Genomic DNA, 17,352 nt, shown 5'->3' on the forward strand with positions numbered 1-17,352 from the left:
AATCTCAGGTCAAAGATAACATAATGTTTGAAATTTGCACCATCATCTTCAGCGGTTTGTCCAAAATACACTTTTGCTCTCATAAGTGCTCCTGCCTGTACTATGTATTGACAAAAATGCAAAGGAGCAAGGGCAATATGTGTCCCTTAAAATCTATGGCACTTCTTACATTGTGGACTAAATGAAGAATATGCAGTGGTTTGGTTCTGTAATGGCAGAAGTGGGACCACACAGTGAACAGTTGTTCATCATCTGGCACTTCTTTTTCAGTGCAAGTAAATCATGTAGAAAGTTTAATCATGTTTCTAAGAAAACCCTTCCTAACTGCAAATTAAATGTGATTGCTAAGTTAGTAACTGGTTATTCTTGCTTAGTGCAGGTGCTGTGTGTTTTGCAAGGGATGATAACATGGTTTGCCTTGGCTGGAGCAAAGAACTAATGTAAAGAGCACATCACAGTTTTTCAGAATGTGTTGTGTACTCTTGTTCTTGTGTCGTATCACATTCATTTTAGCCTTGCTTTAGATCTTTTTCTTGCTGGCAATGAACACTTTGTTGATTTCTTTATCAAAGAATCCAGATGTGCATTCTAGGGACCAGCAGAAGTCTGTGTTGCCACTGTGCCTGTGGACTGACATAGCCTGACAGAATGCATGCCTTCTGTTAGCATGGGCAGGTAGGCTTTCCACTTAGGTGAAAGGCTGAGTAAAAACAGATTTGTTCTGTTAAATGCATTTATAAAAGCAAAGATTCACAAACTGAAATTCAACACTGAGCAAGTAGCTCTCCATGTGAAAAAGGAGTGCCAATCACAATCTGGTAGAAAACTCCTCTCCTACAGAACATCCTCCAAGGTTTGTAATGATTGCAAGTCTCAGTGATGTAATTAGGCCTCACATATACCAGACCTCTCATTTCTTCTTTCTTGGGTACCTCATTCCAGTACAGTTGCTGCCTTTTGTTAGCAGCATTACCACTGCCAGCTGCTGACAGGATTTTGCAATGTTTGTTCCGATATGTTCCCTACTGCTTTCCCTGTGATTTTTTCACCCTGTCCCTGCTGTTTCACTGTTCCTCATTTTTTTTTCCTACAGAAGGAGTTATGAGCAGTTAGAAACACAGATTTTGACTCAGAATCACAATTAACAACTTCATCTAGTTATCAGCTTCATGAAGGCAACAAACTGCAAGTTTTTTTATAAAGAAGAGAGCATAATTACTCAGTTGATCACTACAAAAGGTGAGCCTGTTAATCCTGCATGCATGCTTCCTTCCTGGGATGTCACCTGAACAAAAGAGGGGACTGATGGCACATAGCTTACTTTATGTGTTAGCAAGACAGGGTATGTATCTGCTACTTTCTGTCATAAAGCATTACAAATAACAGCAAGTATGAGAGAGTTAATTTCCAGCTGTTTACATTGCAAAAAATTGCAACAGTCAGTATTTATGATGAAGTGTTTGCTGGGAAACTGCAGGAACAAAGTGCCCAAATTTACTCTGATGTTTTTACTTTTGATGTTCTGAGCTTTCTCTGTGTTTCTTCCCTTAAGGTCGTTGCTGTTGGTTTACTAAAAATGCCAGTGCAGTCAGTGCAGTCGATTTTGGTACAAAGCAGATGGCAGATACGTGACCGTGGCTGTAAGAAACTTCTGTGGTATATTCAGGGAATGAAGTCACAGTGTCTTTTTCACCAAACTTCTGTTTGGTCACAAGGACTTTTTGAGCACTGGAGGCTTTGAGGAGCAGGTAATCAGCAGCCCTGCAGCAGTAAGAGACTTTGGATCCTCCTGAAGCAGGAAGGGCAGCAGGGCCTATGGTGTGTATGGCATCACTGCCCAGGCACTTTGCAAGTTGTGGCACAGGTGCTGGTGCTACCAGTTGTGTTACTGACATCCTTAGCCTGTGATTGAGCATTCAACAGTGAGATCAGTGAAGCCTATTGGAGCCATGAAGCATGAACATGCTTTGCAGTGGTGCCCTTGATTGTGGGTCTATATGGGCTCTGGTTTGTGTAAACCACTGAAGCCATCCACCCAACTGAGGGAAGGTACTCCCCATCTGAAGCACTTGAAACCCTTCAGGCATCATGTTGAAGATCACTGGAGCAGTTATGTATGGCAAAATGGTGTTCCCTGAGCACCTGCAAACAGATGTAGAGACATGATGTTGGGAAAACCCATCCTTTCCAAAGCAACAAAAAGGTGTTTTTTTTTCTCTTGGCAGCAGTTTGTGTCTTTTCTTTCTGTGACATTGCACAGGCCTGCAAAGAACTTCCTCATTCTTCACTTGAGTCAGAGGAACCGAGTGAGGGCAGGGAGACAGTACTGTTCCCTGTGGCTGTTCTGCTGTCAGGCAGTGCTTGCAGGCAGCCTCTCCACACACGTGTTTTTTAGATCCCTGTTTATTTTCCCGGCAGGAAGCTGCCCCCAGGGCATGTGTGACAGCTCCGCCTCCTGTTCCGGTGCCTTGGTCCTGGCGCACTCAGCTGGGTACCGGCAAAGCCGAGTACGGGAGTACCGGCGGCGCTCGTTCCCCAGTAGGGATCAAGGACTGCAGCAGGAGGCTGGGAGGTGATGATGGGGGTCATGCAGGGAGCTGGCGGGGGACCCCAGCTGCTGCAGTTGGGGGCTGGGGTCATTGCTCTGCTGTCGGCAGTTGTGGCTGTGAGCTCCCTGCCCTCCTTGATGGGTTACTGGAGGCGATGGTGGGTGCTGAAGCCTATACCGGGTGTCAGCCCCTGCTATCCTGTGCTGGGAAATACTCTGCTCATGGAGCGGAGGGGAGAAGGTAAGGGCAGCTTATGCTGTAGCCCAGGTATGGGGGGGGGGGATGTCCCTGAATTGTGTGGGGCTTTGCTGGAGGGGCCAGTGCTGGTGAGGTGCTTGGGTGGTTGCAGCGTGGCTGGCTTGGGTGTGGGGGGGGGGGGGTTGTAGGGTGTGCCATTGCCTTTAGGTGTCTCTGGGCCTTTGGGCAACCTGAAGAGGGGAACGGTGTGAAAAGTGAGCAATGGGAGGGAAAGAAGATATGCTGCACAAATGTGGGGTTGTTAACCAGCAAAGGTTGGAGGGAGAGTCAGTCTAAATGTGGCTTCCAGATGCTGATGCTGGACTCAGACTTATTCCAAGTTGTTGGTGGGGTGGAGCATGAATGCTGTGGAGTTTGTTTTTCTGACAAGGAAGCATGCTCTGTGCTCTCTGAGGAAATGTTTCACAGCGCAAAGTACTGTGTACCCGTGGCTGCGATCCAAACGAAGATTTAGCTTGCGAAGGAAAAATACTCCTTTTATTATCTTCCTCGAAGTGAGCATGTGCGAGGGACTTTAGCATGCTGAATTGCTGGGTCAGTTTCAGAATTAGTTATTCCTCAGTTTTCTGCATTAGATGCAAAAGAACTTACTGAGTATTGGTAGTACATCCCTCAAAAGCAAAACTTTCTGTTCTTGCACTGATCAACGGTACCTTCTTTTTGCCAGAGAGCTTGAGAGTCAAATGAGCTACGTGTTTTTTTTTTTCATTTGGTACTTGGTTTTGCATAGGAGCATATCCCTTGAGGAGTCTGTGGTATGAAAGTGGCTCTGGCTGTGCTGTTAGTGGACCAGCAGATTCTTCTGGGTGTGTTTTGTGATGCCTATGTATACCATTCTGCGCTGTGCACATGCGCTGTTGGCTGTGCCATACCTCCAGGTATGCTGCCAGAAGAGCCTGACTATGACACAAATCTTTTTTCTTCCTTCTTCTTTCCTTCTTTTTAAATCTTCTTAGAAATAAATAATAATAAAAAAATTAATAACAACATCAACAAAAAACCCTCACCCATTGCTTCTCTCTCCAAAAAAGCAATTTGAATGAGACTTTTATGTTGTATGAAGTCTGTCATCTCCTTTGTTAGCAGGAGTTGCATAGCCTCCATGCTTCAGTTAAGCCCATGACCACCTGTCTTTGTTCTCCTTTAGTTATATAAAAATGAGTGAAGTTTGTGGTTTATAATATTTTTCATTAAATATGTAGTGATTAAGAAGTATAGGTTTTAGAAAAAAGGAGGTTTTTTAGCAGAAAGAAAAATGAATTGTCATCTGATGGCAATTTTATTTATTGATATAGGTAGAAAAAAGCTGTGAAATTATGATATTTTAATTATGGTGATGTTAGGGAAAATGTTCTAAAACCAGCAAAATAATCTGATAGTCTTAAGCCTTTTGGATGAGGTGTCATTAGAACTTTGCCTATGACTAGGGACTGCTTTTTGGGTGTGTATTAGGAAACTAGGCTTTTTTTCGTTTTTCTGGGGGAACCTTTGGCTTTTCAGCCCTGCAGAGGCCTTAGAGGGACTCATGTATCGTTTAATCTGGTTTGTGAAAAGGTGAAGGCATGTTTAATCCTTGAACATCCTGATAGCTGCCACCTCCTCTATAATTGCAAAGTGAATGAGGTTGCCCTCTGCGATAGATGGATCTGTGGGCAAGGGAAGAGCATTAGATGGCATTTAATTTGATTCAACAAGGTCTTTTATACCACCTCCCATGCTTTTGGTATAGTTAAACTGACAAGATGTAGACCGGATAAGTGGATAATAACATGGGTGGAGAACTGGCAGGATTGCTTATCTCACCGGTATGAAGTCCAGCTCGAGGCTGGGTAACAGTGTTATCTTTCAGGTGGTGTGTAGCATAAATAATCATGTGAGTCTGTGCCCTTAGAGGTGGGAACATCTGAATTGCCAAAACCACAGTGCCCCTATAAGTGGCCCTCTTTACCCTCAATAAGGTTTCTAAAAGGACAAGAGTGGAGTTTAAGTTGGAGCAACCAGCTGTCAAAAGCTGGTGAGAGGGCTCCAAAAATTTTCTTCTGGAGTCCAGCTATCAGAAACTAGACATTTCAAGTGATACTGATTTATGTGCAGTGCTCTGCCACTACTGTGCATGACATCACTTATATGTGCACCACAAATGTGGTACTGGCAATGAGGCTTCAGATGGGAAAAGGCTTGACACTGTATTTGGAAAGTAAAGAAGTATCTTGATATAGCATTTTGGCTAGTGTCAGATAAGCCAAAATCTAAGCATAGCCTTGATAAAGTTTGATTTGTTTCTTAACTGTTACAGAGAGTATTGCAATACAGAAAGCCCATGCTACAGTGCTTGGAGACTGCTTAAATCAAGCTGCCTTATCTACAGCTAGGAGAGGTTTCTCTAGAGTGCTTTCAAGGGTGTAGCTGTAAAGAAACAGTTCTCCAGTAGAGCTGATAGCTAGGTGCAAAATACACTGCTTGGTCATAGTGGCAAGATAAAACTACAATAAAAACATAATTACAGGGCATATGGTGAAAAACAGTTCATTACAGAAGTCTTGCTTATTCAGCAAAACCTTTATAAAAAAATTCTAATCTGCTTTTTTCATTGAGGATTTTTTAAACAGCTACAAACTTATGTTGAAGAGTTCAGGAGTTCGCCATTGCTGAAACTTTGGATAGGACCATTGCCTGTTGTGGTTTTGTATCACCCTGACAGTGTGGAGGTGAGTGTGCTAGTGTCCTGGGTTCAGCAGTAGCAGTCATTTTTCTCCTCCTTTGTAGCTGGTGCAGTGCAGTGTTTCAACTTTCGGCTCGGGAACAGAGCTGATAACAGCGATGTTTTGGTTTGGCCAAGGACTTTGTGAGCCTCATGCTCTGCCAGGGAGGAGGGGAAGGTGGGAGGAAACAGAGACAGGACACCTGACCCAAGCTAGCCAAAGAGGTATTCCATACCACAGCACATCATGCCCGGGATGTAACTGGGAGTTAGCTGGAAGGGCTGGGAGACTGCGGGATTGGAGGAGGTATGGGTCGGTGCTTGGTCGGGCTTGGGGTCGAGTTATTTTTTGGCTGGTGCTGAGGTGTTGTATTCTCTTCCCTTGTTATTTCCTTTATCATTATTATCATTGGTGGTAGCAGTAGTGATCTGTGTTATACTTTAGTTACTAAACTGTTCTTATCTCAACCTGTGGGAGTTGCATTCTTTTTGATTCTCCTCTCCGTCCCTCCGGGAGCAGGGGGAGGGCAAGAAGGGGGGGCAAGTGAGTGAACAAATTGCCTGACTGGGTTTAAACCACAACAGTTGGTCTCCTGTCTATTCTCTGTCTATTCTACTAACATGCAAAGCAGTGTCCAACATGTTAGTTTCTATTGTCTCAATGTAATTTTTGCAAAAAAAAAAAAAAAAAAAAAGTTGTTCTTGGACTGATTTTACTTGAGGTGGTCCTTGAGCCAGTGCTAGAGAAAGGGTGAAAGTGGAAGAATAGAAAAAGTCTAGTCATAGAAAAAAAGTAAATACTGAAGATGGCCAGCAAATGAAAGCACCAACTCACTAGGTTTTTTATGAAGAAGCATCTCCTTTAGCTTTGTATGAAAGCTTCTGCTCCCAAGATCAGAACAGAGAAGCAAACACCAGGGAAGACTGGACCACTGATATCGGGATAGGACATTATGAAATGCAGGTTGCAGTGCCTTGTGTCTAACTGCATTAGAACTTGGTGGGTCTGTCTTGATGGCATGAAATATAGTTGTTAGTTTTGTTACTGACAATGATTGTCCTTGAACTGGGAAGATAGAGTTGTTTCTTTGTTGGAGTGTTTATTGAAAAGATAGTACTTCTTGTGAGTTTGGTTAAAGCTAAAAACATTAGGTTTTCTCTGAGCTCTGCCTGTGGGTTTAACACAAATTTATCTTTTTCAGGAAGATAAGGGGAGTGGTAGTAGTAGTTTTTGAGTGTTTCGTTTGTTTCTCAGGATTGGGATATTTACTGAGACTTAAGGGTGTGAACTCAATGTTGCCCTTATATAGCAGCTTGTACTGAAATATAGTGCATTTTACTGAGGCTTGGAGCATTTTTGTGGAAGAACTGAGTTTGTGTGAAGTAATCTTAGCTGCAGAAATCTCTCTCCATCTAACAAGTAACGTTTTCTTCCTCTTTTTTTTTTTGACAGGTCATTCTGAACAGCTCGAAGCATATCGAAAAATCATACATGTACAAATTCCTGCAGCCTTGGCTGGGCACTGGACTTCTGACAAGGTATAGTGAATTGCAGGTGTCTTGGTGTCCTTTTGGAATCTGTAGGGTATATGACATGAAGAGGACTTGGTGGCAGGAATGCTCTGTGTATCTCTAGACAGAGATGGAGGTGATACCTGTAGAACTCTTATTCCTTGTGGTAGTCTTGATTTCTGTTTAGAAGCTAATGTCTGATAAAAAAAAATCTTTTGCATAATGTATTTCTTGGCAAATTTGGCCATTGTTGTGTTTTCAGAGGTTTGAAATGAATGTGGATTTTGGGAGGTTGTATCCTATGGCAAGTGGCGTCATTTAGTCTGCAGTGCTACGGGCTGGATGTTTTGAATGTTGTGATGTATATGAGGTGGTTGGACTGTGGCAGAACTGCAACTGTGTGCATTTCTTATCTCAGCTGGTGGCACAGCAAACCAGTAGGATGGGCCTGAGACTGGTGATACTTTGGGGTCAGATGAGAGAGTATCTTAACTCTGTCTTTCATTTCCCTCATGAAGTGAAGGCTTGTAAGAGGTGAGCCTGGGTGAGAGTGCAAGTCAGGAGCGAAGAGAGGAAGGAGCAGTGATGTAAGGGTTTGATGTCCTCTGGTCTTGGGATAGTCAAGTAGGGTTTGGTCTGGATGATGCAGATATTAAAGAGTCAGCAAGGTGCCTCTGGTGTAAAGTGCCTCTGGTGCCTTTGTGCCTCTTCTGTGTTTTTATGAGAAGGTCAAGGTGCTCCTGTTAGCAGTGGAGCTTTGTTGACAGTTTGGGGCCCTCAGAGATTAACTCCTTGTGCTTTGTGATGGGACCAAAATATAAAGTAACCAGACCTTGAGGCAGTCAGTTGGGTAATGCCTGTGGACTACTTTAATTCTCTGCAATCCTCATTTCCTAGTCAGTGGATGAAGAGCTGCATGAGTGGTGATTCACAGAGACAATGCAGTTAGTTGAGGCCTTGATCCTAAATAGCTGGTTTGTCCTATAGATGAGTTCTACTCCATCCTTCTATAGAGAAGAGCCTATACACTGAGCAACCAGAGGCTGTATTGCCTGAAGGCTTGTTGGCATCTCCTTTTGTTGATAGCAGCTGTAGAAATGGTAGTTTGTGCTTTGAAGAGAGCTGGAGCAAGAAATATTTCTATTCTAGGAAGTACTATGGACAACTTGAAGAGCCATCTACAGCATATCTGTCTGTGAAGGTGTTTCAGGCTGCAGTTTTTTTACTGTATACTTCCTGTGATGATGAGGATTTTATTTTTGCCTTGGAGTTTTTAACCTTTCCTTCTCCTTGTTAATTTTGCAGCACTGGAGATAAGTGGCGATTGCGGAGGAAGATGATAACTCCCACATTCCACTTCACAATCTTAACTGACTTCCTAGAGGTTATGAATGAACAAGGAACTATTTTATTGGAGAAACTTGAGAAACATGTTGACAAGGAACCATTTGATGTCTTTCTGGACATCACTCTGTGTGCCCTTGATATCATCTGTGGTAAGTCCTCTTCATTTATATGGTGGGGCTGTGAATGATGCAGGGACTCATGAGTACATCTGTGCCTCATGTGTCCTGTGAGGAGACAGTTGAAGAGGAATGTTGCTGCACGTTGTGTGAATGCATTTCTGTCCTCCCAAGGCCATCCTTTTCCCTGGGGTGTTTGGTGTGCATCTGAGCAGGTGAGTGTGTGGGATGGGCAGGGCAGATGTAGCAGTCAGAAGTGAGGTTGTGTTGAGGAGCAGAGTTCCTGGGAGTGTAAATATAAAGCAAGCTCATTACCTGGAAAGGGATATGTGTATTCACCTGCTCAAAGGACAAAGTGGTGACTATCAGAACCTGAGAGCAGTAGTAACTTACTGTGTACAGGGACTCTGCATTCCACTTTGTACTCATGAACCATTGATGATTTCCTCCTCCCAGAAACAGCAATGGGCAAGAATGTGGGCGCTCAGGAGAATAAGGATTCTGATTATGTTCGTGCTGTCTACAGGTAAATGGACATTTTCCTTGGCTGCTTTGTAGTTGGGCTGGAGTTGATGCTACTGGTGTCAAGAGTTCATCTGCTGTGAGCCACAAACTCAGTTCTTCCACAAAAATGCTCCAAGCCTCAGTAAAATACACTATATTTCAGTACAAGCTGCTACACAGAGGCAACATTGAGTTCATACCCTCAAGTCTCAGTAAATATCCCAATCCTGAGAAACAAATGAAACACTCAAAAACTACTACCACCACTCCCCTTATCTTCCTGTGCTGATTGGCAGCTGAACATGAGCCAGCTTGTGCCCAGGCAGTCAAGAAGGCCAGCAGCATCCTGGACTGTGTCACAAACAATGTGGCCAGCAGGAGCAGGGCAGTGATCATCCCCCTGTACTTGGCACTGGTGAGGCTGCATCTCAAATGCTGTGTTCACTTTGGGACCCCTCACTACAAGACAGACAAAGGGCAACAAAGCCGATGAAGGTTCTAGAGTGTAAGTCTTATGAGGAGCAGCTGAGGGAACTGGGGTTGTTTAGCCTGGAGAAAAAGAGTCTCGGGGAGAAGGGGAGATCTTATTGTTCTCTACAACTGCCTGAAAGGAGGTTGTGAAGTGGGTCATCTCCTGGGTAGCAAGCAATAGGACAAGAGGAAATGGCCTCAAATTGTGCCGGTGAGGTTTAGATTGGATGCTAGGAAGAATTTCTTCCCTGAAAAGGTCATCAGGCACTGGAACAGGCTGCCCAGGGAAGTGGTTGAGTCACCATCCCTGCGGGTACTTTGAAGAGGTGTAGGTGAGGCACTTAGAAACGTGGTTTAGTGGTGGACTTGGCAGTGCTAAGTTAGTGGTTGGACTCCTAAAGTTTGGATGACCTTAAAGGTCTTTCCCAACCTAAACAATTCTATGATCTCACCCCTAGCCTTTGATGGGTCTTGTTGAGACAGGTGTATAACAAAAAAAGGGGTAGAATTAGAGGGTTTGATTGTCATTGGTTGCTTGGTCTTTCCCAAACTGTGGGCCCGAAGTTGGCCTAAATTTAATAATTACTCCTCAAAGTCTCTTTTTGTAGCCAAAAGTATGTGCAGGAGCTGAATAGCAATGACAATCTGCCCTTCCAAATATACTCCCGTTCTGTTTGAGAATACTTGAATTTTCATATTCTTTAAGTACTTTCCATTTGCTGTTTGGCATATGTATTATCTGACAGTCAAGTAGAAATATAATGCATTCAGAGGGCTGTTTGAGATCTTGGGGCAGATATTTTGGAACCCTCCCTGACATGAGTAGTATTTTCAGGATGTATGCATCTTTTTCATCATGATCAATGCTTTACTGATGTGGAGTAGGACTGGACTGGAGAGCTGAACATGTCTGTTTCAAGAGGATTCCAACTAAATGAGAACACACTCTCAGAGATCAATGCATAACAATATAAATCATGGTGATGCTGGGACAAATGACAAAATCAGGAAACAAATATGAACAGCCTTCCCTTCAGATGAATGGGTTTAAACCCATGCAATGTCTTAAGCTCCACTTCAGTGGGGGAAATAGTACTTTTTTGTTTGTTTGTTCTTGAAAGTGTTCTGTAAATTTGGCTTTGGGTTTTTTTTTTTTTGGCCAAGGAATGTTCCATGATGTAATTATTGTGTCCCTAGGATGAGTGATCTAATCCAACAGCGACAGATGAGCCCATGGCTTTGGCCTGATCTTGTATATTCGCTGTTCAAGGAAGGAAGAGAGCATGAGAAGAACCTCAAGAGCCTTCACAATTTTACAGATGCGGTATAGATTTTTTTTTTAATGGTACATTTTAGTTGTTGGAATGAAGACTTGTACCCAGTAGAGTTTCCGAATGATAGTGAGGCTCAGCTCCCTTAATATGCATATATTAAAAGGCGAACACTCTCTCTGGATGCTGAGGAATTCCCTGAAAGGAAGACAACAGCTGACTTTGCTGTCAGGAGCTCTGTTGTATTTAAGCAAAGGAGTATACAACTCCAAGGGAGTAACAGGACTTGCAGGTCCTTGACAACCAAAACAAACAACCTGAATTCATTGAACTCTTTTTCTGCCCCAGATCCTCCACAACTGAATTGCCTGCAACAGCTCACTGCCAAGTCTGTAGCGGTAGGCATAGGGTTCTGTGTGGTAATACCACTTGATCCAGCTCTTAGAAATTGAAGTCTGTATTCATTTTCCCCTATTTAGAGGAGAACTGCTGAGATGAGCAAACACATGGAGGTCCCCACATCAGCAGTAAGATGCTTTGACACAAAAACCATTAAGCATATATCACTGACTTGGCATAAAATGCAGCATTCTATCACCATATTGGACTGTGCATGTAACACTCCTTTCTCTCACCAATTAATTCCCATGCTATTCTTGGCAATGGTTGCCTTCCCAAATCTACTGTTAAAATGTTACCAGAGAAGCTGCTTTCCTTGAAAGAGATGTGTGTATCCCACAATGTCATTTTATCAATGTCCACAACAAAGGAAATAATCTCTGAATTTTCACTACATATAATGATCCACATTGCATTGTTTTTGAGTAGTTCATGTTTTGCTTCTTTTTAATGGGAATTGCAGCAGTGTGCCACAAGGGAAGCTCTTGAAGGGACCTGAGGTAACGCTTTCTTTCCATGATGGGTTGGTGCACTGATATAAGAAGCCAAATCTTAGAAAATTTGGGAGCAGTAAATACTAATATCCCTTAGAAAACAAGGGAGCAGTAAATAATATCACCTAATGTATCACTGAGACAAAAGGTGGTTCAGATGTGTCTTTATATGTATATGTTCAGTGAGGAGAACATTGTGTGTGTATATAACAGTAATTTTTTTTCCTGTTCAGTGCTTTCTTTGAATAGAATTACATACTCTACAGCCTTTATTTTTAAATTATGTTGTAGTTGCTGAGAGCAATGCCAGTTTATTGAAGGGTTTTGTTCTGCTGTTATGACAGTGGTGGTGACAGCATGAAATCTCTGTCACTGGGGCTGTGTTTCAACCTAAAAAGGGAAGTTCAAGCATTGCTATCATACTGAAGAGAAGTTGAGAAGCATTAGTATAGTAGTTCCAGCTATACTATGTGTAGTCCAGATGTAGGGTTGTGGAGTGTCCTGGCTTCTCTTCAGTCTGTCATCCGTTCCTTAGTTATTGGATAGAGACTGTCTTCTTCATGGTAAGTCTGTTCAAATCATGGTGATATTTTGTGATTTGCTGTCAGTAATGTTGGCCTTCACAATTGGCTTGTTCCAGATTTTCTGGATGTGTTTACACTACTTGATGATCAATGAGTTATTTTCATGGTTTGACAATCTATTTTCTTGGTCTCACAAAGGCTGTTCAGTGTTAGGACAAACCTGTGTGATGTAGACTGCACATGTGCTGCATGTATCATATCCAATTCAATGGTTCTAATCTCAGGTCATAGCAGAAAAAGTTGCAGAACTTGAAAATGTCAAGCAAAAGAAATATGATACTGATGGCAGCTGTGAAGAAAGTGGGTCCAAAAAGAGAAAAGCTTTCCTAGACATGCTGCTGAATGCAACAGATGAGGAAGGGAACAAATTGGACTACAATGATATTCGTGAGGAAGTGGATACTTTCATGTTTGAGGTACCCAAGGAACCCGTTGATTTGTTGGTTGGGAGGGGGGTTGTTTGTTTGTGGGGGATTTTGCCTTGGTGTTTTTCTTTTTTTTTTTTTCCCTTTTTTTTGATCTCTCCCCAGAACCTGAGATCCTGAGGTTCACCATTTGCAGGTACTGACTCTTCCTTAGTTCAGGAGGTTGCTTTTAGTATGAAGTAATTTTAGCCCTGGAAGCCTAAGAGGAAATCTCTGTAGGATAGAAACTACCAAAGGATAGAAACATTTGATCCAGTACCCTGGCAAAATGTTGGACAATATATATGTGGCAGGCCCTGCCTGTGTGAGCAGGCTCTACTCATGATAGCAGGTGAGTAGTGAGAGCTTAATAGCTGATGTGGGCCATGGGTTCTCAGCTCCTGTTACAAACCTTATTAATGTGAAAGAGAGCTCTAAATGGTTTTAGTGTTTTGCCTTGCATTTTGTCAGTTCTCCTCACACTTTGTTCCTTGTCATGTTGACTGTAACCTCCTGGTTCTGTCATCGACTGTGGATTGGTGTACTGTCTTCTCACGTCTCATTCCCTGTCCAGTGAAGGATCTGAACAAGACTTTCACAAGTCTTGCACACACCTCCATTATGTGGACCTGCATTCCATCTCAGAAGACCTTAATTCAGAGTCGTATTACTGCTGATGGGAAGAGAGCTTCTGTAGGTTATATCTTAACTTTCCTGTACTAGTCTGTAGCTGGACTTTGAAGAGGTGCAAGCATCTTGAACTTCCCAGGAAGTCTGCCTTTTTAGAACCAAAACCCTTTTTGGTTAACTTTTCCCTTTTTTGTTCCAGTTTTTTTGTTTGGTGTTTTTTTTTTTTTGCATTTTGGGGGTTTTGTTTGATTGTTTGTTTGTTGGTTGGTTTTGGGTTTTGTTTGTTTTTTTGTGTGTGTGTGTTTATTTGATTTGGTGTTTGTTTGCGTTTTCTTGGTTCCTCTTCCCTTTGTTTCCTTTCCAAGTTTTTATGAGGTGCTGAGAACAGTAATAGCTGATCCACTTCTCATAGGAGATGAAAAAGTATTCCCTCCTATGGTCAGTGTACTGTGTCTCATTAGACCCTCTTTTGGATAATTTTGTAAGGGTTACAGATTGTGTCTATTGTATTTCTCCTGTGGTAGTCTTTGGCCCCTCGGTAATCAAAATGTGTGTATACATCTGTTTCATTGTGTAGATATACTGATGGTTCATGTAACTTGTGGAAGGCAGAGGAGAGGTTCATTTGCTTGGGTAATTTCAGCACTTTTCCCTTTTGTTCAGTTTTCAGTGTGACAGAATCATGGGTTGTCTTACATCCTGATAATCAGCATGTTGGGTAGAATTCTACCCTCTTGTTTTGGTCTTGTTTTTTTGTGGTCATGAGACTAATAATTGTCACTTTCTACCATTTTCTACTTGGTATGTAGGTATTTACAAAACTTGTACACAGGAATGGTGTTGAAGTTAATGTCTTTTTGTAAATCTGGACTTCTAGGGCCATGATACAACAGCAGCTGGTATGAATTGGGCCCTGTACTTACTTGGACATAATCCTGAAGCCCAGAAGAAGGTTCACAAAGAACTGGATGAGGTGTTTGGTATGTTTCTGTTTCCCCCTTCATTGTGGTTGTGGTGGTGGTTGCCTTTGTGAGTGGGGATATGTTACATTATAAACCTAGATGTAGAAGGGGAGGTAGGAACATGTCTTGGGGCACTTCTGGAGCTTTCAATAGCTAGAGGTGATTGGGATGTGTGCCAGAAGGTCTGTAGGAGAGTACAACCAACTTTATGTCTTTGGGGCAAGGCATGTACATTTAGTCAGTGTGTATCACCTTCTATGTGGTCTTGGTGCATGATGAGAGATCCTGGAGGGAGCTGGAATGAGTTTTGTGAACCAAAAAATGGGGATTTTTGGTCTTGTTCATCCTTCTATTTCTTTTTGGACAGGCAACACTGAGCGTCCTGTTACAGTGGATGATTTGAAGGAGCTTCGATACCTTGAGTGTGTTTTGAAAGAAGCCCTTAGGCTCTTCCCTTCAGTTCCACTGTTTGCCCGTGCCTTGAGAGAGGATTGCTCTATTAGTAAGTAGTGTCCTGAGTCTGCCAGTCCTATCCTGCTAGCATCAACCCAAAGTATTTCCCAAGTAAATATCAGCATTGTTTTATTTTTTATTGTGCCATTGTATATAGAAAGTCACTTATTTGCTGTTGTTTTAACCCTTTCCCTTTTCTCTTTAGGAGGATATCAAATACCGAAAGGCACAAATGTTGTTGTTATAACTTATGCCTTGCATAGAGACCCTGAGATCTTCCCTGACCCAGAGGAATTCAAGCCTGAGCGATTCTTGCCTGAAAATTGCAAGGGAAGGCACCCATATGCTTATGTGCCCTTCTCAGCTGGTCCCAGGAACTGCATTGGTATGTACTGAAGGAGAAACACTTGCAGTGTGTAGCATGGTAACTGGCAGCAGCATGTGTATGAGAAATGTAAGTTTTGATGTGCCTGCTGCTTATGTCCTATTCTCCCCCAGGCTGCTGCTTCAGCCCCAGCCCAAATTCTGGGCAGTGTCTTTCCTGCAAGCCTGGTGCTTGAGCTGCCACATTGGTTCTTCCCCAGGGTTTCCTTTCTTCCCAGGGCCAATGTCTGTCATGCTGATTTTAAATCCTCACTGCCTGTGCAGCTTGGAAGCATGTTAATGGGCTCCTGTGTTAGGATAGGATTGCTTCCAAATTTCTGATTCTCAGTGCCAGCAAGACAGAGCAAGGGAAGGCAAATCTCCTGCTCTTGCTTTGCTCTGTAAACAACTCATCTGTTTATCTCATGTTCAGCTGGGTGTCCCAAAGATGCAGTCTGCAACTGATGTATTCTTTCCCCCTTTCTGACACCATTGTTGCTCTGTTGTTTTCACTGGCATCCTAGAACTCGTTAGCTCTTCAGGTGGCACTGAGATACTTGGCATTTGTCTGAGCTCAGAGTAGGGGCATTGTTACTAATACAGCAGGACACATGAAAAGACTTTTCCCTTCACTGATCTTAAGTGCAGGTGGGGAACATTCAGCAATTGTCATGCCACTTGCAAACCAAGAAATCCGATTTCTTCTGGGTTTTTTTTTGTTTTGTTTTCTTTTTTTGGGGAGTGGGGTTGTTGGAGTTTGTTTATTTTTAATGAGGCTCACTGGGAGGAGGTACCCTTCCCATAAAAACAGCAGACTAGATCTTCCCATGTTTCAAAGAAGAGTCTAATTTTACGTGTTTAGCTAGTTCCTGGGTGTACAGGAACATGTGTAGGAGAGGTGATTCACTAATATCATTGCAGTAATAAATCACTGTGTACATATGTACAGATACCCATCTGTGCATCTTATACAGAAGGGAGAACAGAAAAAGTTTTGAGTACTGAGTTTTGTGTCCTGATGCTATTTTCAGTGTAGTTTAAATGAGCTGCCTGGAGCTGCCTGGATTATGGTGACACTGTTTGCTTTCCCTCACATTTCTCTGTTCTCCCTTTTCCTTCTCCACCTTTCACTGAAGTGTAAAATGAACTTTGCCCTCTGTGTTATCAAATCACTGATCTGTGTGATGCTTAGTGTTTATTGAAGGAGAGTATATCTTTCTGTTGGAGTTGTATCTCCTTTGCTCCTCTGCAAATATGGATTTGTCTCTTCTCACAGTCCCTGTGCTGTATCTTCTCCTGCATTCATTCCCTCCTATCAAGTCCATCCAAGAGACATGACAAGGCTGTGTTTTGTATTAGTTCCATGTAAAGTGCTGACTGTGCTGTTTCAGTTCTGTGTACTAAGGGAAGGAAGGTGTGCTGTGAATTATCCCAGGAAGGCCAGAGTTGTCATGCAGGGAAAAGTACTAGATTGAGCAGTTAGTTTTGACCTAAATCAAGTTCTGTTCTCAAGGCACAGTTCCTGCTGTCCTGTGTTCCATGGAGTATCACTGTGAACATGCAAATGCAGCAACTGTTGGTACAACCTGACAATAGCATCTTTATTTTTTTACTGCCCTGTAATTTGTAGGTCAGCGTTTTGCACAAATGGAGGAGAAAGCTCTTCTAGCTCTCATCTTGCGCCGCTTTTGGGTGGAGTCATGTCAAAAGCCGGAAGAGCTTGGTATAACTGGAGGACTGATTCTTCGCCCGAATAATGGCATCTGGATTAAGCTGAAGAGGAGGCAAAATGCTGGATCAGAATGAGAGAAAATCCAAGATTTTATTTTTTTAAAAACTTACAAACTCTAGGCTGAGAAATGTTTTTAAATTGGGTATTTTGATATCAGTCCAGCAATTTGTTGAAACTAAATCCATTACTGATTGCTTCATTAGCAAAAATGTAATAGCCTTAAATTGCTCTATGTCACTAGTTCATATGAACTTAATGTTCATCTTTGTAGTGGAAGTATTTAAATGTCAAATCTCAGGGCCTTATCTACTCGAATTAAACTACTTTATTAGAAGAGTGCAAAAAAACCTTTAAATTATGGTAGTCCCAGTAATGAGTGTGATGATCTGGTTATATTCTATAATATTTGTGAGGTAACTGATAGTCTTAAACCTTTGTAATACTGTTCAGGATTCTTTGATTCTGAAAGATAGAAGCAAACAATTCTTCCACTTGGCAAATTTTGTTTATCTGTGTCGTGGTTTAAACCGAGTCAGGTAACTCGTTCACTCACCCCCCCCCCCTTCTTTCCCTCCCCCTACTCCCAGAGGGACGGAGGGACA

The 17,352-nt window shown here is 42.5% G+C and overlaps 1 protein-coding gene across 1 annotated transcript; it reads left to right on the plus strand.

Annotated features, from left to right (window-relative positions):
• The first annotated feature begins 2,453 nt into the window (after positions 1–2,453).
• On the plus strand, positions 2,454–17,044 carry LOC134171907 (cytochrome P450 4V2). The gene is made up of 11 exons (XM_062634559.1): positions 2,454–2,789; positions 5,403–5,515; positions 6,962–7,047; positions 8,326–8,516; positions 8,940–9,009; positions 10,656–10,782; positions 12,431–12,622; positions 14,118–14,220; positions 14,570–14,704; positions 14,861–15,040; positions 16,649–17,044. The coding sequence occupies exons 1-11, from the start codon at positions 2,576–2,578 to the stop codon at positions 16,822–16,824; spliced, it is 1,587 nt and encodes a 528-aa protein (XP_062490543.1). The 5' UTR covers positions 2,454–2,575; the 3' UTR covers positions 16,825–17,044.
• The last annotated feature ends 308 nt before the right edge of the window (positions 17,045–17,352 follow it).

Source organism: Pezoporus occidentalis, unplaced genomic scaffold (genome assembly GCF_034315485.1).
Source record: "Pezoporus occidentalis ecotype Australia unplaced genomic scaffold, CSIRO_AGI_Poc_V1 ctg1, whole genome shotgun sequence".
NCBI lineage: Eukaryota > Metazoa > Chordata > Aves > Psittaciformes > Psittacidae > Pezoporus > Pezoporus occidentalis.

Bases quoted from the DNA above. Each gene is read 5' to 3' on its own strand.
- LOC134171907 (XM_062634559.1), top strand. From the start codon at position 2,576: ATGATGGGGGTCATGCAGGGAGCTGGCGGGGGACCCCAGCTGCTGCAG. The intron at 10,783-12,430 runs GTATAGATTTTT...TTCTAATCTCAG, and splicing joins TTCACAATTTTACAGATGCG to GTCATAGCAGAAAAAGTTGC. The intron at 12,623-14,117 runs GTACCCAAGGAA...CTGGACTTCTAG, and splicing joins TGGATACTTTCATGTTTGAG to GGCCATGATACAACAGCAGC.